The 22,959-nt window shown below is 41.8% G+C and overlaps 4 protein-coding genes across 5 annotated transcripts; all 4 read right to left on the minus strand.

The window, feature by feature from the left end:
* Window positions 1-869: 869 nt before the first annotated feature.
* On the minus strand, window positions 870-2,210 carry LOC125147157 (hemoglobin subunit beta-1). Its single transcript, XM_047824208.1, has 3 exons — window positions 2,049-2,210; window positions 1,695-1,917; window positions 870-1,124 (listed from the first exon to the last, which is right to left on the minus strand). Exons 1-3 carry the CDS (start codon window positions 2,138-2,140, stop codon window positions 996-998), a joined length of 444 nt encoding a protein of 147 aa, XP_047680164.1. The 5' UTR covers window positions 2,141-2,210; the 3' UTR covers window positions 870-995.
* A 2,742-nt stretch (window positions 2,211-4,952) lies between these two features.
* On the minus strand, window positions 4,953-16,475 carry LOC125146946 (hemoglobin subunit beta-2). 2 transcript variants are annotated; one of them, XM_047823876.1, is made up of 4 exons: window positions 16,465-16,475; window positions 8,432-8,437; window positions 5,968-6,290; window positions 4,953-5,207 (listed from the first exon to the last, which is right to left on the minus strand). In XM_047823876.1, exons 3-4 carry the CDS (start codon window positions 6,280-6,282, stop codon window positions 5,079-5,081), a joined length of 444 nt encoding a protein of 147 aa, XP_047679832.1. In that variant the 5' UTR covers window positions 6,283-6,290; window positions 8,432-8,437; window positions 16,465-16,475; the 3' UTR covers window positions 4,953-5,078. The 2 variants fall into 2 exon arrangements, with proteins under 2 accessions (XP_047679832.1, XP_047679831.1); XM_047823875.1 differs by lacking the exons at window positions 8,432-8,437; window positions 16,465-16,475 and adding an exon at window positions 6,322-6,482 and having other exon boundaries at window positions 5,968-6,190.
* Window positions 8,588-10,123, minus strand: LOC125146948 (hemoglobin subunit epsilon-2). Its single transcript, XM_047823877.1, has 3 exons — window positions 10,021-10,123; window positions 9,686-9,908; window positions 8,588-8,840 (listed from the first exon to the last, which is right to left on the minus strand). Exons 1-3 carry the CDS (start codon window positions 10,110-10,112, stop codon window positions 8,712-8,714), a joined length of 444 nt encoding a protein of 147 aa, XP_047679833.1. The 5' UTR covers window positions 10,113-10,123; the 3' UTR covers window positions 8,588-8,711.
* Window positions 16,476-20,259: 3,784 nt separating the features above from the next.
* On the minus strand, window positions 20,260-21,741 carry HBE1 (hemoglobin subunit epsilon 1). The gene is made up of 3 exons (XM_047878396.1): window positions 21,615-21,741; window positions 21,269-21,491; window positions 20,260-20,468 (listed from the first exon to the last, which is right to left on the minus strand). Exons 1-3 carry the CDS (start codon window positions 21,704-21,706, stop codon window positions 20,340-20,342), a joined length of 444 nt encoding a protein of 147 aa, XP_047734352.1. The 5' UTR covers window positions 21,707-21,741; the 3' UTR covers window positions 20,260-20,339.
* Window positions 21,742-22,959: the final 1,218 nt, after the last annotated feature.

Genomic DNA, 22,959 nt, shown 5'->3' on the forward strand with positions numbered 1-22,959 from the left:
ACTTCAAAGTCATTTGATTTCCAGAATCTAGGATCCACATAAGTGGCTATTGACCAGGAAATGAAATCAGGGCGTGTTGCTGGTGGTAACACTATACTAATAACTAGAAAGGCAGAGATGTCATCAGAGGCATCAGAGAGAGACGGAGGAGGGAACAGGCTTCCAATCACTTCCTGGGTATGCATGCTGAAGCATCTTGAGGAGAATAGTATTCCATTTGGTGTGAGCCCACAAAACGATTGCAAGACATTAGTGAATATCAAGACATGAAAAGTCCCTTTTCACATTCTCCTTAGTCATATATTTCTCAAAATATTACTTGTTCCTTCCTTCCAATGCAGACTGTGAAATTCTCAAGGCCAGGAGCAGTGAAACTACCTCCCCCGCTTTGGGTCCTTCATATGGAGTCTCTGTTATAAGATGATAGAGGGAACCAGGATAAGAGTGATGAGGAGGGCAAGTAACGGTACAGCAAAAGATGAAGGGAAATCTTAGAGGAACAGTGGAACCTTCAGGAAGAAAAACTTGGTGGATTTAGGACTGTGAGGCTCTGGACAACTGGAGAGAGGGAAGACATTTATAAGGAAGGCTATATAAAATAAATGACTTAAATAAAGCATAGGAAAAATCCAAACCCCAAATCAAGCCTCCACTTGAATCCTTCTCTAAGGGAAAGTAAAATAGGCAGCAGGATCTGTTTCCCACATATGTAGCTATTTACGACCTCTCCTGTCATGGAGGCTAAGATATTAGATATATTTTCCCAAGGTCTGAACTAGCCCCTCATTTCTTTATGTTTTAAATGCTTTGCTATCCCATACCACGTACCCATTCGAGTGAGAGATGCAGAAATAATTTAAATACACCAGTGCAATGAAAATAAATATTCTTTATTAGGCAGGAGCCAGATGTTCAAAGAATTTCATGATTTAGACATGTCCAGGTATTAAGGTCTGGGGACCAAGGGACTTTCCCTGGAAAGCAAGAAAGGGAGCTCAGTGGTATCTGTGGGCCAAGGCACTGGCCACACCAGCCACCACCTTCTGAAAGGCAGCCTGCACCTGGGGGTTGAATTCATGGCCAAAGTGGTGGGCCAGCACACACACCAGCACATTGCCCAGGAGCTGTGGGGAAGAGACAAGAGGTATGTACATGGTTAGCAGAGGGATCCAGCTTAGGCTCAGTGTACCCCAGCCCCATCCACAGATGCAAGTTGTGCACATAGAATATAAGCAGAAACGTACTGGATTTCAGATGCTGCTATTGATGTGACTCTAACCATATCAGCCTGATTTTACATTTAGAAATGTTTCTTTCCTTCTGACCTAAACTGGAACTTAAATATCACGGTTATTCTTTCAAACTATGTAAAGAAGCAATCATATTTTACCCTCCTTTCTTTCAAAGGAAGAGATAAGGGAAAAAATCATTAGACTAAAAAATTTTAGATGGATTAAGAGAAGTGTTTAAATTAAACACTCAAAGTTTAATTGAAACAATCAAGGAAAGTCATTACAGAGAACAAAAAGAGGACAAGCAAAGAGGGTGAAATAAAATAGTCCTGAATAGTCCATATTGGTGCAACTAGAATACCTCTTTCCCATTTTAAACAACATCCAGATATCCATAACCTTTACGGACAACATGAGCTTGTCCAGAAAAGGGAAGAGAAGGAGACTACCTCATAGACTCACCCTGAAGTTCTCGGGATCCACGTGCAGCTTGTCACAGTGCAGCTCGCTGAGCTTAGCAAAGGCGCCCTTGAGGTCGTCGATGTTTTTCAGGCCATCACTGAAGGAGTTCAGCACCTTCTTGCCATGGGCCTTCACCTTACTGTTGCTCATAATGGCATCAGCAGAAGACAGGTCCCCAAAGGACTGAAAGAACCTCTGAGTCCAGGGGTAGACAACCAGCAGCCTGAAGGGTGAAAACAGCACAGAGGGACAGAGGGAGTCAGTGCCTGTCAGAAGCCCCAGGGACTGAGCCTTCTCCACCTGCCCAGCATCCATTCACTCTCCTTAGACCTGCCTTGCAACCTGGATACCAACCTGCCCAGGGCCTCACCGCCAACTTCATCCACGTTCACCTTGCCCCACAGGCCATTGACCAGACCCTTCTCCTCAGCACTCAGAAATGACATGGTGTCTGTGTGGTTGCTAGCGAACACAGTTGTGCCAGAAACAAGTGTAAGCTGGTAGCTATCCCTGCTCTTCCTTTTATGCCCAGGCCTGATCTTACCCTCCCTGCTCCCGTGAGCAGATTGGCCCAGGCCTAGGTGTGGTCCTGCAGGGGGAGGTCTGAATGATGACAGCCATAGCCGTCCTTCAAATGTTCTAAATGTTTCAAAAGCAAATACACACACACACACACACACACACACACACACACACATTTTGTTTGACCTGTAGGCTTTGAGTTTCATTTTACTAAATTTAAACCTCCATTAGCTTTACCATTGCTTTACATTCAGACTGTTTCCAAGACTCTATTTCACACTCCTGATATCAGAGTTCAGGTGTAAGTGTGCAAAGGGAGGTCTGGACATATCTTTTGTAGATATGTCATGAGAAATTCAGAGGCCTTACTAAATAACAATATGGAGTATGTTTATATTTTAAATGTAACGTACCAAATTGTCAAAGCCATAGCTTTGCTATCTTGACTGACAGAAAGTAGCACCTACTTAGACTTCCCCTACCATTACTTGTACTCAGAAATGGTTCCCCTAAGTTCTGTTATATCTTCTTCCTTCAGTCTTCTTTGGCCATTAATGTATGGACCACTCTTTTGTGCTGACAACTGCTAGAGCCACCATCTTCCTGGCTTCCGGACAAGAACTGCTGTTCTATCTTACCGTTGCTTCTTAGCATGACTGAAGAGGGAAATGGACTTCTCCTTTTCTTACTCATGACTCTGCAGTGACAAGGCTGAAAGTTGTAATAAGACATCAAAAGCTCAGACTTATCAGAGAAAAATAAGAATATATGTGGCTATGTTCTGAGCCTCGGGCTCAAATCCTGATCAATATTTGAAGATTCTAGAAAGCTTCTAGACCCAGTGCCCTCTTTTCCTTTTAAACTTATTTCTACCCTGTGAAGGGGAACCACAGGATGTCTGCTTTACCTTGATTCCAGCTCCATTGGGCACTAACATACACACGTACACATATGCACACATGTGCACACATGTGCACACACACACACACGCACACACACACAGAGTCCCCGAGAGAGATAATTTTTTAAATTTTATTTTTCTCCAGTATGTCAAGTTTGCACAGTTCTTAATGTTTTGAACCAGGATGGGCCTAGTCTGAGTGTAATGAAGAGTATGACTTCAAGATTCTCTTCATGACTATCCATCCTGAAGAAGATTCTCTTGATTGTCATCCAGAGGTATGTTGTTTTACGTGTTTCAAAAATGCCACTGAACCAAAACACTTTTGTACATGCAGTAGTGTTCAATTTTAAATCCCCTTCAGTCATCTAGGCATTTCAACAATCTAATACATATTTTCCTGGGTCAAGAAAGTTATCTTTTACACTTCTCTTCCAGATGCACAATCTCTCAATTACCTCAGTTTAGTATCCTTTCAAAAATTAAATTAAATTAAATTCATAAAATTAAATAAAGCAAAAATACCCTAAGAAGAGCAGAACTCAGAAAAGTTATGGACATACAGTTTTTAAAAGTCGTAGCCTTATATGAAAAGCATTAAGTCAACCTAGCCATAACTTTGATAAAGTATGTGGTAATTATTACAAGATACTTAATGTTTCAGTTTATAATTGCCACTGGCATTTCCTCCACTGGGCTCAAGCTTTTATTGACATCGCTAAGTTGGCCATGGTGTTGACTAATGAAAAGCAAAGGGGCAATTTTTTCCCAAGTTAAATATGAAACTGTATATCTCCAGGGGCAGAATCTTGACTTCATTCTGGGAACTTTTACAAATATGTAAGGCATTAGTTCATAAGGCCCAATGTCCAGCAAACAAGGAACAGAAAGCAAATCTCTGATCGGTGTTTTACTTCCCTATGTGCTTCCTCATTGCATATTGTAGCATCAATACCAGAGGAACTCTATGCAATGGTCCCTTGCTCAGATTGTTCTCTAGTTCCACAGTTCAAAGATGGGGAATAATCACTTATTCATCCACTGACTATTTCATTTAGTACATATTCACTCACTGCCTATGGAGGAACTTAACAGAGCACGGTTGTCACATAGGACAGTATAAAATGGTCAGACACATTTATACAGCATAGAATGTGAGTGTGATGGATAAGAAGAAATGTTAAAAATAAGTAGAAGGGATGGGTTTGGAAGGATTTCCTTAGGCAATATTGGAAAGTTTATTAAGGCCAGGGTCCAAAGGCCTCACAAGTAATAAACAAGCATTGAATTTTGTCTAAAATGGGAGGGTGGGAGCAGGAATTATTTATGAGGGTTTTTGGGGCAAGTAAAAGATGGAAGTTATTCCTTAGAGCAGGAGCACTTGAGGAAGTGTGGTATTGAAAGCTACACTGCAAGCAAGGCATGTAGGCAAAAAAAGAAACAGGACAGTGTCTTGATCATTCATTATGTCTCCAGCTGAGCACAGTATTTTTTTAGTAAATGTTGGAAATAGATCAAAGCATTAGCCTGAAGGCTATGTCTTTTGTGTGAAGCCTTCCACAGAGGCCCTGTAATGCCAGTATTCTCTATGTATTTAAAACTGTCTGGACAATGCAAATGCTCAGGAGGGAGAAGTGTCCTACATTAGTGACTATGCATGGTGCCCCTCCTTTTCTCATTTTCCTTGACCTCTTTGAATAAAACATAAGAGCTTCCTATCTGTAGATCCTAAGGGATTTAGCATACCTCCAGACAAAAATAAAATAAAATAAAATAATAAAATAAAATAAAATAAAATAAAATAAAATAAAATAAAAGTGAAATGACTCAGGAAGTTGAGTTAAAGTTCTTTATTAGACAGAAGTCATACCCTTGAAGGTGGACATTATTTCATCAAGTTCAGAAGATCGAATTTAGGGAACTAGGTTCTTCCAGTGGTCACCAGAAAATAGGCCATGACCTCAATGGTACTTGTGGGCCAAGGCACTGGCCACACCAGCCACCACCTTCTGAAAAGCAGCCTGCACCTGGGGGTTGAATTCATGGCCAAAGTGGTGGGCCAGCACACACACCAGCACGTTGCCCAGGAGCTGTGGGGAAGACATAGATAGAAAAATATACATGATTAACAGAGAAATCAAGCTTGGCTTCTGAGAAACTGAGCCAACAATCTTTTTTTTTCCTGCCCATGCTCTAGCCCAAATTGATCTTCAGGTTATCTCCATAGGCAGAAATGAGTAACCATATATGTATGTATACTGTATAGTTTTATTATATATGTTTTATATAATAAGGAACAGATTAATTAGTCTGATGATGGCTGTTTTAGCAACTACTGCTTCCCTACTTCCCTACTTCTGGTCTACCATCCTAAGATATTCACTTTCCTTTCCTTTCCATTGAGTCTTGATTCCATAAAATTCCAATTATTCTTTAATTCTGAACTGATTTTTGGACTCTAGATGACATCTTGAGCCTCTGCCCTTTGAGGAGCCCTTCCAATCCCCATTTGGAGAGATAGAAAGACTATTCCAAGTGTAGAAGTAGAAGATGAGAGCTAGTATGTATAATTTGGGTACTGAGTAGGGAAAAAAATTAGGGAGAAAAAGAGAGAAGCAAAAGATAAACTATTAAGTAAGAGCTTGATTAAAAAAAAACAAGAATGTGAGAAAGGAAACGACGTGGAATACTGAATGAAAAATATGAAACTACATACATTTTGAAAAGCATTCAATGATGATATATTCTAAAGTAAAAAGGAAGCTGGAGGATGAACAGGTAGGTAAAGGAACCAGAGTAGAAGACTAGAAAGTGAAAAGAAAAAACAAACGGAAGATATCCTAGACTCACCCTGAAGTTCTCGGGATCCACGTGCAGCTTGTCACAGTGCAGCTCGCTGAGCTTAGCAAAGGCGCCCTTGAGGTCGTCGATGTTTTTCAGGCCATCACTGAAGGAGTTCAGCACCTTCTTGCCATGGGCCTTCACCTTACTGTTGCTCATAATGGCATCAGCAGAAGACAGGTCCCCAAAGGACTGAAAGAACCTCTGAGTCCAGGGGTAGACAACCAGCAGCCTGAAGGGTGAAAACAGCACAGAGGGACAGAGGGAGTCAGTGCCTGTCAGAAGCCCCAGGGACTGAGCCTTCTCCACCTGCCCAGCATCCATTCACTCTCCTTAGGCTTGCCTTGCAACCTGGATACCAACCTGCCCAGGGCCTCACCGCCAACTTCATCCACGTTCACCTTGCCCCACAGGCCATTGACCAGACCCTTCTCCTCAGCACTCAGAAATCCCATGTTGTCTGTTTGTGTGGTTGCTAGCGAACACAGTTGTGTCAGAAGCAAATGTAAGCTGGTACTATCCCTGTTCTTCCTTTTATGCCCAGGCCTGATCTTACCCTCCCTGCTCCCGTGAGCAGATTGGCCCAGGCCTAGGTGTGGTCCTGCAGGGGGAGGTCTGAATGATGACAGCCATAGCCGTCCTTCAAATGTTCTAAATGTTTCAAAAGCAAATACACACACACACACACACACACACACACACACACACTGGAATATTACTCCGCCATCAGAAAAGAGTGAAATGTTGCCATTTGCAACAATGTGGATGGAACTAGAGTGTATTACACTAAGCAAAACGAATCAGAGAAAGACAAATACTATATGATTTCACTCACATGTGGAATTTAAGAAGCAAAGTACATGGAATGGAAGAAAAAATGAAAGAAGATAGAAACAGAGAGGGGGACAAACCACAAGAGACTCTTAACTGTAGAGAACAAACTGAGGGTTGCTGGAGGAGAGGTTGGGGGGATGGGCTAAATGGGTGATGGGCATTAAGGATGGCACTTGTGTTGAACACTGGGTGTTACATGTAAATGATGAATCACTGAATTCTACTCTTGAAACCAATACTACGCTATATATTAACTAAGTTAAATTTGAATAAAATCTTGGAAGAAAAACAAAAACAGAAAACTTTGTAATATATTTGTGAGGTAGGAATTATTATTCCACTTTACAAACAAGGAAATTCATTCTGGGAAATGTTGACTAAACTTTTCGAGGTGATGGGGATGTAATTTGATCTTTTCCTGCTATTCCCAAAGCCCAGGCTTTTTGCTTCTATGCCAGGGGCTTGGGTATTGGAATTTGAAGTGATGGCCACAAAAATGGCTGTGCTCAACTGCCAGCTCCATACAAGAGACTCTCGGCATTTTCTGTTCTGAGAATAGGTTTTCCTCTTTTCATTCACCAGACAAGGAACCTGGCTATCATATGTGACTTCACTACTCTCTACTGACTCTCTTCCAAGTCCTGCGGTATCTTTGCCACAATGATACCTTACTTTTTTCTTAGTTTAATTGCCCCTGTGAAGTTCGGTCCTTTGCCCTCATTCTAATCACAGCACATTCCTATGGATAGATCCACGTTAGACCCTGTCTTGTCAGTTCTATATCCATACATGGATTAGTTTCCCTAAAATTCCCTATTCACTATGTTACTCGTGTGTGCAAGAAATTTCACTGGTACTTTGCTTATAATGATAGTTTCTTTTCTGCTTTTTCCTGGCAGGAGTGTCCCTAATTTTATGCCGCTGTGCTGCTTTCAAGGGACTGATTTCTCCTCTGTCACTTAGACCCTGCATTTGTCATTTTCCCACATTAATGGCCTTTTGTCTCCACCAAAGGAATTGGAAACATGTTCCAGGTCACAGAACTAGCAGGTGAGGTACAGATTCAAATCAAAGCAGTTACTTCCTATGCCTTAGAGACAGTTCCTCCATTAATACCACTGAAGACACTAGGGAAAGTTTAGAGCATGGTCCTTGCCTAGGTCTCTGGGTAGTCCCATCTGAACTCTATTACAGTTGATAAAAACATGTTTCTTATATTAAATGGAAGCAAAATATAGCACCAAAGAGCTCTGAGCCTATACAGTCCCCTCTGTGAACCCCAACTCACCACAACATTCTTCTTACATTTTTCTAGAGTATCTCCATTCACTCCCTTTTGCTGAAGACATTATTCAACTACTTTCCTTCCTAGAAGTACCTTCGTTTGAAGCTACTCTTTTTTTAAGTTTATTGATTTATTTTGAGAGGGAGAGAGAGAGAGAGAGAGAGAGAGAGAGAGAGAGAACAAGTGGGGGAGGGGCAGAGAAGGAAGGAGAGAGAGAGAATCTAAAGCAGGCTCCACGACTTCAGTGTAGAGCCCAATGCAGGACTTGAACGCACAAACTGTGAGATCATGACCTGAGCTGAAACCAAGAGTTGGATGCTTAACTGACTGAGCCACCCAGGTGCCCAAAGCCACTCTTATCTTGAAGAATCTTATAAGGGTCTCTTCTCTATCCTCCCCAAACTCCTTATTTCAAATAACCCCATTCCTTATAGGATTGCTTTCTTTTAGCTGAATCAACATAAGAGATAAAGACAGAGAGAGAAGACAAGGATGTTTCTTATAGAGCACAATGTTTATTTTATTTTTATCATATAGCACTTAAGTAAGGGGGCAGGACACTGCCCATCTGCAGGAGATGGACTCTTGGAACACAGGGCCATCCAGTAGGTGCCAACATGGTTAGATAAGCACCTCAGTGGTACCTGTGGGCCAGGGCATTAGCCACAGCAGTGGTCAGCTTCTGCCAAGCAGCTTGCACCTGTGGAGAAAACTCCTTGCTGAAGTGAGTTGCCAAGACAATCAAAATCATGTTGCCTAGAAGCTGGGGAGAGAGTGGGGATAAAAAGAAAATGGTACCTAGTGAACAGAAAGCCTCAAGCTGGTCACATCCATTATCTTCCTGATAAGAGATTGAGTAACTTTCAGGGTCATGATCCCACAGAAGTTTACCATAATATGCTTGACATCGGCATCAATATGACTCCTAGCCCTGAACTTTCCATTGTGTCTGGCCTTCTCTCATTTGCCCTGCCAGCTTCCACATTAGAATATTGCTATGGATGGCTTCTCTTTTGTAGAGACTCTGTCGTTTTTTTAAGTAGGATTATAGTACTGCGAGTATAGTCTAAGTCCCCAGATAATATGTACATTCAAATTGGTCACTCACATGACAAAGAATCTTCTGCCATGTATATGAGAGCATTCCATCACTGCTAAAGGGGGCAGGGTTCACAATCATCCATTGAAAAGATTGCTGTTATTTTGTCTTGCTTAGTCCAGGTTCTAAACTCAAGAATCATGCATAAATGTATTCATCATTTTTAGACAAAATTTCAATTACCAAAGGTAAGGCATTCTTCTTCCTGTAATTGTATGCTCAGGCCAAAACCATTTAACTCAGTTGTGGCCAGTGTTCTTCCCTGGTCATAATAATTGTTTCAGAAATATAAGATGGCCAGTGGTCTCCACTGGTCACAATAATTATCCTACTCCATCTTAACTATGACGTTTGGAACAACTTAACTACCAAAATCAAGCTCTTCCTTAAATATTACATCCCAACAATTACCTTCATAGAATCAGACTTAAGTACCTGTGTTTCCTAATGTACCCACAATGCAAATATCTGGGGTGAAGGAACAGAGCACAAGCATGCCTAGAACTCACCTTGAAGTTCTCAGGATCCACATGCATCTTGTCACAATGCAGCTCACTCAGCTCAGCAAAGGTGTCCTTGAGGTCATCCATATGTTTAACAGCGTTTCCAAAGGAAGTCAGTACCTTCTTGCCATGGGCCTTGACCTTGGGGTTGCCCATTATGGCAGACTCAGAGGATAAGTTGCCAAAATTGTCAAAGAACCTCTGGGTCCATGGATAAACAACCAGGAGCCTGTGGGATGATCATAGTCACAGACCAGATGCAAAGTCACAGTATGTAAGAAACCTGACCAGTTCCCCTTTCAGGAACACTTTCTGCCTTCCTGCCCCCCTCCAGTGCCTACCTTCCGAGGACCTCGCCTCCAACCAACTCCACGTTCACCTTGGCCCACAGGCTAACAACAGCAGCCTTCTCCTCAGCCGTAAAATGCACCATGGTATCTGGGAGCTTACTGGTGATCACTAAGGTGCCAAAAGCAAGTCTGTGCTGCTGCTGCTTCTCCGTGTGGCCTTTTATTCATCACTTCTAGTTTCCAGGCCCTTGCTTCTCCCAATGAGGTGAGACTATTGGTCAAGTGTGGGTTGTCACCACCAGGGTGGGGTTTGGACAAGGGAGGGTCAGCAGGATGGACATTTGTGTCTCTGATAGTGTTGGGTGGCTCTATCAGGAGGATTCTGCTGCCCTTCCCCACCATCCACTATGCATGTCGTATCTCAGTCTTCCCACCCCATCAGCCCTGAGATGACCTGCAGGCTGACCATGAGGCATGACTAGAATTCAGAGGCGTAAGAATTAGAGATCTTCTGGGCATTGTGTCAGGTGTTTACAAGACATCACTCTGATGTTTTCTTTGGGTATAAAAGAAGCCATAGCTTTTCTTGGTCACCAGTTTTCCTAAAGCTTAGATGAGGCTTATACTTTTATAAGTGAAGAAGAAAAGATCCCAATCCAGCTTCAGTTCAGAAATAGGACAGGTAAAAACTAAGTAATTTGGAGAACTGAGTACTGCCTGATTGTTGGTGAGTTCTATTAAAATATATGTGCATCTCCTTGTCTGAACAATTTTGTTCACTCTGATTATACACACAGTGTCTCTGGCCAATAGGAACTATTAACTCAGTTGTTTCAAAAAGATACAGAATTGAGTATTGGAGAAAACTGAGTGTTCCACAGAAAATATTAGACTCTGTGGCCACAGCTAGGAATTAGGGGAGTTGTCTCTGGCATTTATTGTATCTACACTCCTTTGTTGTGGTTAACCATTCCTCATTTCTAATCAGGCAGAGGCAATCCTCACTGACAGTGTTTCACACACTACTATCCTGTAGCCTAATGTGCTTTGGTCTCATGCGTCTCAAACAAGCATTTATAGGTCTAGATGGGGCACACTTCCAGGGATAGAGGAAATGGTTTATATTATATATATATATTTAAATATAATATATAATTATATATATTTTTATATTATATATGTATTTATATTTATATATGTATATATATAATAAAATATAAATATATATATATATCATATTATATAAAATATAAAAAATATATATGTATTTTTTTCCTCTCTCTCTCTATCTCAGAGTTTATTGTTCCCATGTTTTAAGCTCCAGGAAGCTGGTTTGTTTGTTTCTCCCGGAGATGACTCTTACAAAAAATTTTTTTTTCTCAATTTAAGAAATAATCTCCATGTGTATTTACAAAGGTACTCTAACATGTAAAGAGTTCAGCCCAATATATTAGTGTTGGATTTCTGCTAGTATAAAAGAAATCCTTTGTCTGTTTGATATAGTGAAGGCTTTTATCAATTTATCTTGGGAAAAAACTTACATTTACACTGTGGATAAGAATTGTTAAGGTTCTGGAAGCTACTTTATCATGACAGACTTGATTATCTGTGAGCTCTCAAGTCCAAGCTGTGCTGATGTGAACACTTTGGTACAGAGATATAAAGAAAAAATGTGTGAATCAATCCCAAAAAGATTTCTTCAAGGGAAGAAGTCAATGACATAAAAGAAACCCAAGGAAATGTTGACCACAGCCAGGAATCCCACCTACCCTTAGCCATGTGCATGGTCGGAGGGAAAGGCTCAGGGCCCTTGTTCCCTGATGGCCCTGGTGCTTGTTTGGCCCACTGTGTGCACACTGGGACCCCACAGACTTGGGGATATCTGCATCTCTGAATGTTGGCAAATAGCCTCCCACATTTCCAGCAAACCAACAATGATTCTGGTAGTTACCTCTAACTCCTGCTTTTCTCTCACCTTCTTTAGACAATTACTTTGCAAGAATTTTTTACTTCTCCCGTTCATGGCTGTTTCACACTTCCACTTTATTTCCATGCTCACTGTTCCCACTGCTGTCTGGAAGCTTATCGCATCGATGCTAGATCATCATCACAGTCATCTATCAGTTTTCTGGTCATTCATCCATCACGTATTTAAAAAACACATATTGACCGAGGCCAATAATGCCATGCATTGTTTTAAAAACTGAGAATCTTGGGGATCCTGGGTGGCTCAGTTGGTTAAGCATCTGACTTCAGCTCAGATCATAATCTCACCGGTCTTGAGTTCCAGCCTGCTTGGACTTTTCCCTCTTCCTGCTCCTCCCCTTCTCTCAAAAATAAATAAACATTAAAAAATAAAAAAAAACAACTGGAAATCCTGGAAAAAACAAAACAATGTATCTAGTCTCATCGTGCTCACATTCTAGTGGGTAGAGGATACTGACACTAATAATTAAATCAGCAAAGAAGTTCAGATGGTGTTTGTTATATGATGAGGAACAAAATGCATCTGATGACATGGTGGCAGGTGACTAGACAAAAATAATGTAAGGACAGAGGTCTGAAAGGAAGATACATTTGAACTGGGACCTTGATGACAATATGGAGCCAGGCATAAGTAGTTTCCTTGAAGCCAGGAAAGGCAAGTGTGAAACTTGGAGGCTGGACAGAAAAGGAGAAAGAAAGAAAGAAAGAAAGAAAGAAAGAAAGAAAGAAAGAAAGAAAGAAAGAAAGAAAGAAAGAAAAGCCTAACACGACAAGCCTAAGGCATGACAAGATCTGAGAGAGAGAGATGTTAAGGGGAGAGTGGGAAGGAGCAAAGTTGGAGTGACGGCCCCAGGCCTCACCATTTGGGCACCTGAGGGTAGAGTGTGGGTATTTTACACTAAGGCGTGGGAAACGAGCAGAGATTTGTAAACCTGGCATCAGTGTGATTGCTAATCTACTCAACACCCACAGCGAGGCTAACTTTCTCACTGTCCTGTCCATCACATTACAGCTTTGTCTATAACTCGAAATTAACTTCTGGTCAGAGGAATACTCCTGTGATCCTCCCCAACTATTCTGTGCAATATCTTTCCTTTCCCTTTTGATCTCTCAGTGCTCATCTGCTTGGCTGAGCTGCCTTCTCAGCCTCTTCTGGTTCATCTCCCCCCACCTAAATCCCCACCTCTCTGAGTAGTTTATAGGGATCTCCCTTCTTTGAAACACTGTAGCAAATTTCCCGCATGCTGTCTCCTGAAGGTATGCAGTCAGTTTAATGTCCCCAGCGGCTCTCACCACTTAAGCCACAAAGTTCTTTCCTAAAGCCCAGGGCCGGTTCTTTGGACGTGATTTCAAAGAGTTATCCCCCTGCTCAGACCTCCAACCCCTCCCATCCCTAATCTATCCTCACAAGAGCTTGTGACAAACCAGCTGCTTTTAGAAAACATGTTCCCCCCTGTTAGCAGAATGGAATTGCAGCCCTTGCCTGGACCTTGACCTTTTGAGAACTGGGTTAATTTTCCCTAGAAGAATCCCCACTGGTACTCTATCTCCATCCTTTGTCTTTACCAGAGTCCTCACTCAGACCCATGTAATCATCTGGTTCAGAGGAGTTCTTGTCCCATGACACCCATCCTCTCTCATCACAGCCTCCCCCATGCCCCCAGCCACATGTCATTAGCTTTAACTTGAAGAGCCCCTAAGTGTATGTTTTCCCCAAATGTATGTCCCAAGCATATATTCCTTTCATTGCCCTATTGTTTTTTTATTTTCTTGCCAAAATCTTTACTGCATACAAATATTGAATGGGGAGATTGCATGCACACACACGCGCGCGCACACACACACACACACACATACTCACAGTGCAACAAATAATTCCTGGGATTGTCACAAGTGTAACAGCACATGGGAAAAGTAGAACTGAAGACAATCAGTAAAGAATTCTTAGCAAAGCACTATTATTACCATTGCTATTATTATTATTATTATTATCATTACTACTACTGCTACCACTCCTATTGCTATTGTTTGAAAATAAAGCTCTTCTTTGCTGACTCTACAATACTAAACAGGGGACTCAGTGATCCCAGTTTCCCAGGAGCTGTGGAGGTGGCAAGAGGTAACAGATATGTACAAGGGACAGAGTGTTCCAGGTGGGCCTCCAGGTATCTGGCCAGCCAACTTCCATTTAGAACCACACCAATGTCAATTTCCCGCAAAACCTGGGGTCTTGCCCAGTGACTAAACACAAGTGTGTTCTCCTTGCTGGACTAACCCCTGGCCATGATTCCACTTTTTCTTTCTTCTCCCCACGACCAACCTCCTATTTTGTGGGCTGAAAAACAAGGACCCACAGGTTTCTTTCCATACCCACTCCAGAACACATGTTCTTGCCATTTCCCTCCCTCAGAGACGATCTGCCCCACCTTAGGATTTATAGGATTTAAGTTTGAAATGGGTCTCTAGGAGCAATTTTGTACAAGTGTCCAGCCTATATATGAATAACCTTAGCAATGTATTTGTGAACCGTAAGTTCCTTCCTTATATAGAGCCAACATTTGCCTGCGTAGATATTTCTCCTTGGCCTTGTTTTTTCTGCCTCAAGGAGAGAAAAAAAGTAAAGTTCAAGTTACCAATAGTCATTTTTCTTCACCTCTATACAAGTCTCTTCTAAAAACAAAGAATTCAAACAGGTCCCTCTAGATTTCGAGAAGTGCTCCTTAGGCCCTTTGATCTTAGTTCAGTTCTCTCAACTCCAATGTTTCCAAATATTCCCCTTCTCACAGCCATCCTAGATTGCAGTCAGGTCAGTTGTCTAAGCTGTCCTAAAGCTAAAAGAGGGTGTGAACATCTCCTAGATTTACCTGAAGTTCTTAGGGTCTACTTGTGACATATCACAGCATTGCTTACTCAAATGGACAAAAGTGGCCTTAAGATCATCCAGGTGCTATGAGGACAATTTATATCTCATTGCGAGTGGGACACAATTATATTAGCAATGATCTCTTTAAGGGGGCAATATTTGAGCTGAGGCCACAATGGCATGAAGTTGCTGCCATGGGAAGATACTAAGAAAGAAAGGTTCTAGAAGTTGGAATAGCAAATGTAAAACTCTAAGGCTGGAAAACGCACACCCTCCCACACATACGCAATGTTCCCGTATATGCAGAGTGACAAATAGTGGGTCAATGGTGTTGATATGGAAATAGCAAAGAAAAGAGTGGTCGGAGATGATAGTAGAGGTAACACATGCTTACAGCTCTTCAGGATTAGCTTCATTATCTTGAGTAGGAAGCCATTAGAGAATTTTAATCATGATACTGATACCATTTCTAATCTGTTTGTACTCTTGTCTAGATTAATATTGCAAGAATATCTTGTTCCTTCCCAAACTGTTTTGCTCAAGTGGCTTTTATAGACTATTGAGAAATATGAGAGCCCATTCAAATATTAAATACTCTGATGTTGAAGGCATGCATTTTGTGTGTGCGTGTGTGTGTGTGTGTGTGTGTGTGTGTGTACGTGTTCACAATCCACGAGGACAGCAAGGAAAAAGGGCTGATGGAGGGAAGATGTGCTCAGGGGAGAAATAAGAAAAACACAGGAAAAGAATAAATCCTGCCATTTTAATTTAGAAAATAGAGCGATGTTTAAAATAGAGAATAAGACAAATGCAGGATTCAAAAGTGTTAGAGACTGTAAGTGTTTGCAGAAGGTGCTCTATACATGTGTTTTAAGTGTGTGAGTGACTGCAAGCGAATGGTGCATCAGTGACTCCTGTCTATTCTGCTCTGTTGTTATATAAGACTGTGGGACTCCTGAAAATGCCAAAGAAACTCCAGAGGCTGTTGAATTGGAGCCGCCATGACCTCATGTGCCCCATCCAAGAAGCCTACATTTGGGGAACTCTTCGGGGTGGGTGCATGCGGGAAAGATTCTGGGGAAGAAGCAGTAGTAAAGATCAGTGAAATGGGAGTAGAAAGGAGATTCAGTCTTTTGAAACTTATTAATTATTTGTTGAGTCACTTTGAGCTTTCTAGAGACTTCTTCAACACGCTGAGGTTTGAAATGATTGCCATGAGAGCAGTTGTGTTCTTTCCAGCTTCAAAGTAAGAGGCATCTGGGCATTTTTTTCCGTGTCAATAGAGACAGAGAAAGAGTCCTTCTTTCTTACTCACCAGACAAGAAACTGGCTATCATCTGTGACTTCCTCACTGTCAATCAATTTCCAAGTCCCGCTGAATCTTTGTCCTGCCTGTTCTTTTCCCAGTCACTTTGTCATCACACCAAGTTGCTACGGCCAGTCCCAAGTCTATACTTCTTCTCTGATCGGATATGCACCCACATATGTATCAATTTTATTAAAACTTATTATTCATATTCCCCTCCTGAACAATAATTTTGACTGTTTCCCTGAACATAAAATAATACTAACTCCCTTCTCTTCATTACCTGGTCTCTCTAAATGCTTTCCAAAATGATTATATCATTCCTTTGTTTTGAAAAAACACCCATCTCCGGGGAGCCTGGGTGGCTCAGTCCGTTAAGATCACGATCTCGTGGTCTCTGACTTTAAGGCCCACAGCAGGCTCTGTGCTGACAGCTCAGAGCCTGGAGCCTGCTTTGGATTCTGTGTCTCCCTCTCTCTGCCCACCTCCCCCCGCCCCTCACCCCCCCCCCATACCTCTGTATCTTTCTCTCAAAAGTAAATAAACATTAAAAAGAAAATTTTAAAAAAATACCCGTTCCTCAGAGGGACTCTGCTGTTCATGCACAATTTGATACTTCATCCCCGCCCCCCCCACCTCGCTTCCCTCCTGCACCTATCCCTACTGGCTCCAACCAGTATGCAATTCACATCTCAAGCCCCTCCCTGGCCCCCACCAGCAGCCTGCAATGACTTGAAGATGGTTGATGAGGCTTGGGTTAAAACAGTAAAAAGGAAGAATTGTAAATATCCTCCACATTAAGTGAAGAGTTGCGATAATGTATCATTCTGTTGTTCAGCCAATCTTTACAAGAAGAGGCCACCACCCTTCTTGGTTTTCAAATCTCTTAAGATTATATTGGGCACACAATTTAATACTTCTTAAAATAGGAATAATGTCTCTATCTAACATCAAAAGGAAGCAGAATAGGAAAAAAATATGTAGATTAGGGCAGGATTGGATGTTACTCCAGTGTTTTTTAATCCATTTTATATAGTCTTTTAATCCATTTAAGCATTTTCCTTACTTACCTAAGTAACAGAATATTCCCTTGGAGTCATCTGGCAGCAGTCTGGAAGATTCCATGTATTTTCCAATTTGTCTCTGAGCACACAGGTGTTCAGGCTGGTTGGGGGAGAAGGGTGCCAGTGTTTGTTCAATGCAGAGAGTAGTTGAAGATTCCGTGGGATGGGCTGCAGATTAAGAGAGTTGTCTCTGGCATGTGCTGGATCTACCCTTGCTTGCTATGTTTAACTTCTCTTTATTTCTAGTAAGCAGAAGCAATCTTCACTGACAGGATGCCACACACTACTGTCCCCGTAACCTATGGTACTTTGGTCTCAAGCATCTCAAGCAAGCATTTATAGGACCAGACAGTGCTCACTTTCAGCGGGAAAGGGAATGGTTCATTTTATTTTATTTTTTCTCTCAGGGTCTATTACTCCTGCCTGTAGAGTTCTAGGAAACTGGCTTGTTTGTTTCTCCCTAGGATTGCTCTTTAAACGAATAACACTAGAAAATCCACTTCCATGTTACTTACAGGATACTCTAAATTTTAAAGAACTCAACCTACTACATGAAAGCTGAATTTCTGCTACTAGAGAATTACTCTTTTCAAACACTCATTCTCTTGTGTTCTGAGACCCTCATTTAATATCTGTTTGTTGAATAACTGTCATCATTGCTCTAAGTACTGGAGACTTAAGATAAATGAGGAAGAGAAAAAAACTTTCCTCTTAACATTTATAACATGGCATGGAAGATATAGAAAATGGATAATTAAGCCAATCTACAAAATAATTTCAGTTAATATCATTTGCTATGAAAAAATTAATATCTGAACTTAATGAGGGAGAGCCATGATTACACCAGGCAGGATGAGTCCCTCTGAGGAGGTAGTATTTGAGCTGGATCCAGAATAAAAAGAAGGAATTTGCCATGGGGAAATATTGGGATAAAAGATCTGAAAGCTGGAATAGGGAATCCAAACCTCTGAGTTAGGTACAACAAACCCTTGGGATGCTGGAGATAAGAATAATCGGCTGGTGCAGGTAATATGTAAAGGTAAGAAGAAGCAGGAAATGTTGCAGAGGAAGCATTAAACCTAATAACTTAGGACTTGTCTTCAGTGGTAGAGTGTAAGAAGCCATTACGGGATTTTAATCATGGCAATGACATAACCTCCTAACCTCTGTACTCATAGCCAGATTAATATTTCAAGAATATCTGGTCCATCACAACATTGTTTTTCTCACATGGCTTTTATTGCCTATTGACAACAATTAGTCCTTTTTTCATCTATTAAAAATCGGAGTCATCCAGACCTGTGTGCCTATGTGTGCACATGCACGTGTGTGTGTTAATTATGAAGTTGTTATCATGTAAATAGTCCTGGACTGGCAACTTCAAGATCAAAATCTAGACCCTTAAAGGGTAAAGAATGTATCTTCTGCCCACCACTCCATCATCACCATCCTTGACCCCGAGACATGCAGAATTAGCGTAAAAGTTGAGGGCAAGAAAGAGAAAATGAGGCTGATTAAAAATGAACATTTGTTGTTGACTGAGACACTGACTGACAGACTAAGTAAAAGGCTTAGTACCACTAACAGCTCCTGTTTACTTTGCTGAAGGGCATAAAGAGAGGCTACTGAGGCTCAGAGACCACTGTTGTTGACAACCTGCAACTATGTAATCATTGGTGTCTCATCTAAATCGTGGAGACATAAACCCAAATTAGAAGGTAATTCAGAGGACAAATTCTGATCAACGTGCAGGGGCAATGAAATACCTAACAGATATGAGAGTTTGACTCAAGGCCTGGAGGTCTAGACTCCCTAAGTAAAATAACAACGACTCCCTCAAGAGTCATTCAGTTCTTGCCATTCCCACACAGGGGTCCCCAAGGTAGTGCACAGCCTCTTGTTAGATCCCCCAGGGCTGGGAGATTTCAGTCATTCCCTACCACCTCCTTCCTTCTCATCCACCCCAGCCAATCAGACACCGTTTCTTCCTCACTCGACCTCTGCTCCTCCTTCATGTTTTGCAGATCTCTCTGCTCTTCTTGGGTTTAGGCCATTATGTTTGTTCTTCTGAATTAGCATCTACATCTAATCTGCAATTTGGAATTCATTTTGTGTTCATTAAGCTGATAACTTCCCCCCACCCCAACTCCTATTCCTTGAGTCATTATAGTTCTAAGGATATTTATTGTTTACTCTTGCCAAAAACATAGTAATAGTTTTTATTTTTATAATCAAAGCCTTGGATTATCTAGTCTTTACTAATACTCTATTTTACTGTCTCCTCTACTTCCAGAAAGCCTTTTCCTGCAAGAAATTAGCTCAAGCCCTAATTTACTGGTTTTAGACTATGAACCTTTGTTATTATCTCATCTGCTACATGAAGCCTTGGTCATTCTTCTCTCCCCCGAATTCATATAATATCCTAATGCCAGCTTTATTTTAGCATATGTTATGTTTGATTATAAAATAATGCACAGTGATTTCCCACTGTGGCTCCCCACTGAGACCATGCAAGCCTTTGGGAAAGAACAGACTTTTGTTGGTTAATGGACATTTTTCTGGAAAACTCTGAGCCATCCCTCAATTCATCCTCTTATGTCCAATTCAGGCTCACATGACATATGATAAGTTAGCTGATTCAAAATGTACATTAAAGCAAATTGAAAAAGTAACCCTAGCCGAGACCTTAGACCCATGCAAAGCTTTTACAGCTGAACCCTGACACACACCACAAATCTATCTTGATTTCTTCTGAGGCACTTCTTAGCATCGCCTTTATTCCCCTCTACTGTAAGTTTATGCCACACTGTCCTGTAAATCCCTGTTCGCTTAATTAACCCTTTCCCTAACCCAGAAAATATCTTCCCCATCCTAGCATACACCCAAACCTTCTAGAATTCTCCCATAATACCCATCTTCCTTTGATGAGTCCCTACACACTTCCCAAATGAGCTCTCATTTCTCCCTATGTCTCACCTCACCCCTCAGCCAATGAGTGAAAGATGCAGAAAACACAGTATTCATTTATGATGACTGAATAGAATGAACTTTATTAAACAGAAGCTGTGCTCTCAAGGCCAAACGCAAGTCCCCATATGCAGAAGGAGGGCCCTGTGGACACAAAAGAGCACTGTTGAACTGGAAGGAAGACTCAGTGGTACTTGTGGGCCAGAGCAGTGGCAACACCAGCCACCAGCTTCTGCCACATGGCCTGCATATCAGGGGTGAATTCCTTGCCAAAATGAGAAGCCAGAATGATCACCAGTACGTTGCCCAGGAGCTTGTAGGTGAAAGACAAAATGAAAAAGAGGCACATTGAGTACAATTTTTTGAAAAGAATTGCAGAAAAAGTGGTTCAATACCTACAGTCCCTGCCAACTCCATACCTTAAACTACTTCAAGGGTTGTGTCTGCACGAAATCAGGTAAGCTAGTCCCTAAATTCAATTTAATGTGTATGAGTTCTCCATTCAACACCCTACCCACCTCTATATCCATCCTCTTGCATCTCACCATCTTTATTTGCATCTCTCCCTCCCTCTTATCTACAAGTTGTCTAATTCCTATAACAACAGGATTTTAGGGTGGCATGGGTTCTCACAGTGAGTTTATTTAAAGTCTCCAATCAGGACAGGGACAAGTCTCCACTTGGTAATAATACTGACAGGTAATAGGATATATTTTGGAGAAGTTGTTGTATTTTCCTGTGACAATCTGTCCAAAACTCCCCCCACCCCAAATCTCTCCCCACGCTTCAGTCATCAGAAACCATGTAAAATAAGACTTTCTTCCTTCCTTGAGACAGAACTTTATCAAATGCCAAATTCCATTCCTCCTTGAACAAGTCTTCTTTTCTCTGATGTCGTTTCAATTCTGACAAAAGTTCTTGAAAAGTTTTAAGCAAACCCTGGCTGCTAGTAGGCCTTTACTGTCACTAGTCCTGAATCAAGGTAGTCCTGGTCATGCCCTTTGGCGGTCTGTCCTTCTAACACCAAGTTTGACCCATTATTTCTGAAATTCTTGTTAGTCTATATCAAAGTAGAAAGTATAAAAAGAGCACATGAACATTTCCTGAACTCACCCTGAAGTTCTCGGGATCCACGTGCAGCTTGTCACAGTGCAGCTCACTAAGCTTAGCGAAGGCGCCCTTGAGGTTGTCCATGTTCTTAATAGCATCACCAAAGGAGGTCAGCACCTTCTTGCCATGGGCCTTGACCTTGGGGTTACCCATTATGGCAGAAGTAGAGGACAGGTTGCCGAAGTTGTCAAAGAATCTCTGGGTCCAGGGGTAAACAACCAGGAGCCTATGTGATGGGACCATAGCAGGTGGAAAATCAGAGACTTTCAAAGCTCTTGAGGAATTTCCCAGGCAAGTGGCCAGGCTCATATTCACCATCCTTTCCCATGCATTGAAACCCAGTGCCTACCTGCCCAGGGCCTCGCCTCCAGCCTCTTCCACATTCACTTTGCCCCACAGGCTAGTGATGGCAGCCTTCTCCTCAGCTGTAAAATGCACCATGATGTCAGATCTGGGAACTTACAGGCGATCAGAGAGAGAAGCGGGTATGTGCTGCTGTTGGAAAGGGTCACCTTTTATTCTTTACTGCTGACCTTCTGGCCCCTTGTTCCTCCTAGTTCTTTGAAATCATTGGTCAAGGCTGAGCTGTGTCCCTCAGGGGTGGAGTCAGATCAGGAAAGGGTCAGCAGTGAAGAATGCACACTGAACTTGTGATAATGTGTGTTGTTCCTGAGGCATTGGTTCCTCCTCTGTCCTCAACACAATTTTCCATTTCCTTTTCACCCTCTTCTCTCTCCATGTGATCCTCCAAAATGACATCCACCTCTCCCTTTCTTCTTCTTCAAGAAAGACATGTAGAGAGGAGCTAAGCCCAAGATAGGGAAATGATTCTAGCCAGACAGTTTTAATATTTGGGTTAAAGATGGTGACAGGGACAAGAACAGAGTGAGGAAAAAAATACAACTGTTGACACAGAATCTCAGCCAGTTTTAACTCAGTTGAGGAGTGGATTATAACAAAGCCTCTGGTTCTTAGTTTTCTAAAGCTGACAAAACATACACATGGTTACTTCATGAAGCTGAATGGAGTAACAAGGGATCCACAATATGACTAAGACTTCAATCCCAAAGTACAATACCCAAGGGTAATTTCATAGAAAGAATAGACAGAATGAACTTACATCCTGGGCTTCCCAGGAACCTTCTCTCTGTCCTTTTCTCTGTGACTTCAGGAGAAACTGGCTATTTTGAGATTTCCCTGAACTCTCGTTTTCATTTTCTGCCCTACTTACACTTCTTTAATTGGTGAGACAGATAAGGAGTCTGCAATGATTTAAAACCAGGGCTTGTGATCAAACTGACGAATGAATAGATTAATCAGGCTAGGATTTGGAGTAGGTTTAATGTTTGCTGCGGCCATAGGTGCCAGAGGCTTCAGATGCCTCTAGTGTCCTTTTGTTTGCCTGTTTGTTTGCTGATGCCACTCTTATCTTTGGGCTTCCCTAAACTCTCATCATGAAACAGAGTGTGCACCTTGCAACTTCTTTGGCTGCAATCCACGGTTGTTATTCTGGAGTCCTGTTGATAAGGTGGTAAAGAATGTTGGAGAAGAAGCATTCTCTAATTGCCTAATCCAGTTTCAATCTTTAATGGACCAGTGTGCTTGGGCTGTGATTTTTACAGCTTTCCCCTCTGAAAAAAGTCAGGAAAACCTCCCTGGGCTAGACTATATGGCTTAGGATGACAAGATTCTAG

This window comes from Prionailurus viverrinus, chromosome D1 (assembly GCF_022837055.1).
Source record: "Prionailurus viverrinus isolate Anna chromosome D1, UM_Priviv_1.0, whole genome shotgun sequence".
NCBI classification, from domain to species: Eukaryota; Metazoa; Chordata; class Mammalia; order Carnivora; family Felidae; genus Prionailurus; species Prionailurus viverrinus.

Excerpts from the sequence above, each read along its gene's own strand:
- LOC125147157 (XM_047824208.1), bottom strand. The coding sequence starts at position 2,140 with ATGTCATTTCTGAGTGCTGAGGAGAAGGGTCTGGTCAATGGCCTGTGG. Across the intron at positions 1,918-2,048 it reads GGCGGTGAGGCCCTGGGCAG|GCTGCTGGTTGTCTACCCCT; the intron begins GTTGGTATCCAG and ends TTCACCCTTCAG. Across the intron at positions 1,125-1,694 it reads TGGATCCCGAGAACTTCAGG|CTCCTGGGCAATGTGCTGGT; the intron begins GTGAGTCTATGA and ends TCTTCCCCACAG.
- LOC125146946 (XM_047823876.1), bottom strand. The coding sequence starts at position 6,282 with ATGGATGCTGGGCAGGTGGAGAAGGCTCAGTCCCTGGGGCTTCTGACA. Across the intron at positions 5,208-5,967 it reads TGGATCCCGAGAACTTCAGG|CTCCTGGGCAACGTGCTGGT; the intron begins GTGAGTCTAGGA and ends TCTTCCCCACAG.
- LOC125146948 (XM_047823877.1), bottom strand. The coding sequence starts at position 10,112 with ATGGTGCATTTTACGGCTGAGGAGAAGGCTGCTGTTGTTAGCCTGTGG. Across the intron at positions 9,909-10,020 it reads GGAGGCGAGGTCCTCGGAAG|GCTCCTGGTTGTTTATCCAT; the intron begins GTAGGCACTGGA and ends ATCATCCCACAG. Across the intron at positions 8,841-9,685 it reads TGGATCCTGAGAACTTCAAG|CTTCTAGGCAACATGATTTT; the intron begins GTGAGTTCTAGG and ends CTCTCTCCCCAG.
- HBE1 (XM_047878396.1), bottom strand. The coding sequence starts at position 21,706 with ATGGTGCATTTTACAGCTGAGGAGAAGGCTGCCATCACTAGCCTGTGG. Across the intron at positions 21,492-21,614 it reads GGAGGCGAGGCCCTGGGCAG|GCTCCTGGTTGTTTACCCCT; the intron begins GTAGGCACTGGG and ends CCCATCACATAG. Across the intron at positions 20,469-21,268 it reads TGGATCCCGAGAACTTCAGG|CTCCTGGGCAACGTACTGGT; the intron begins GTGAGTTCAGGA and ends TTCACCTACAAG.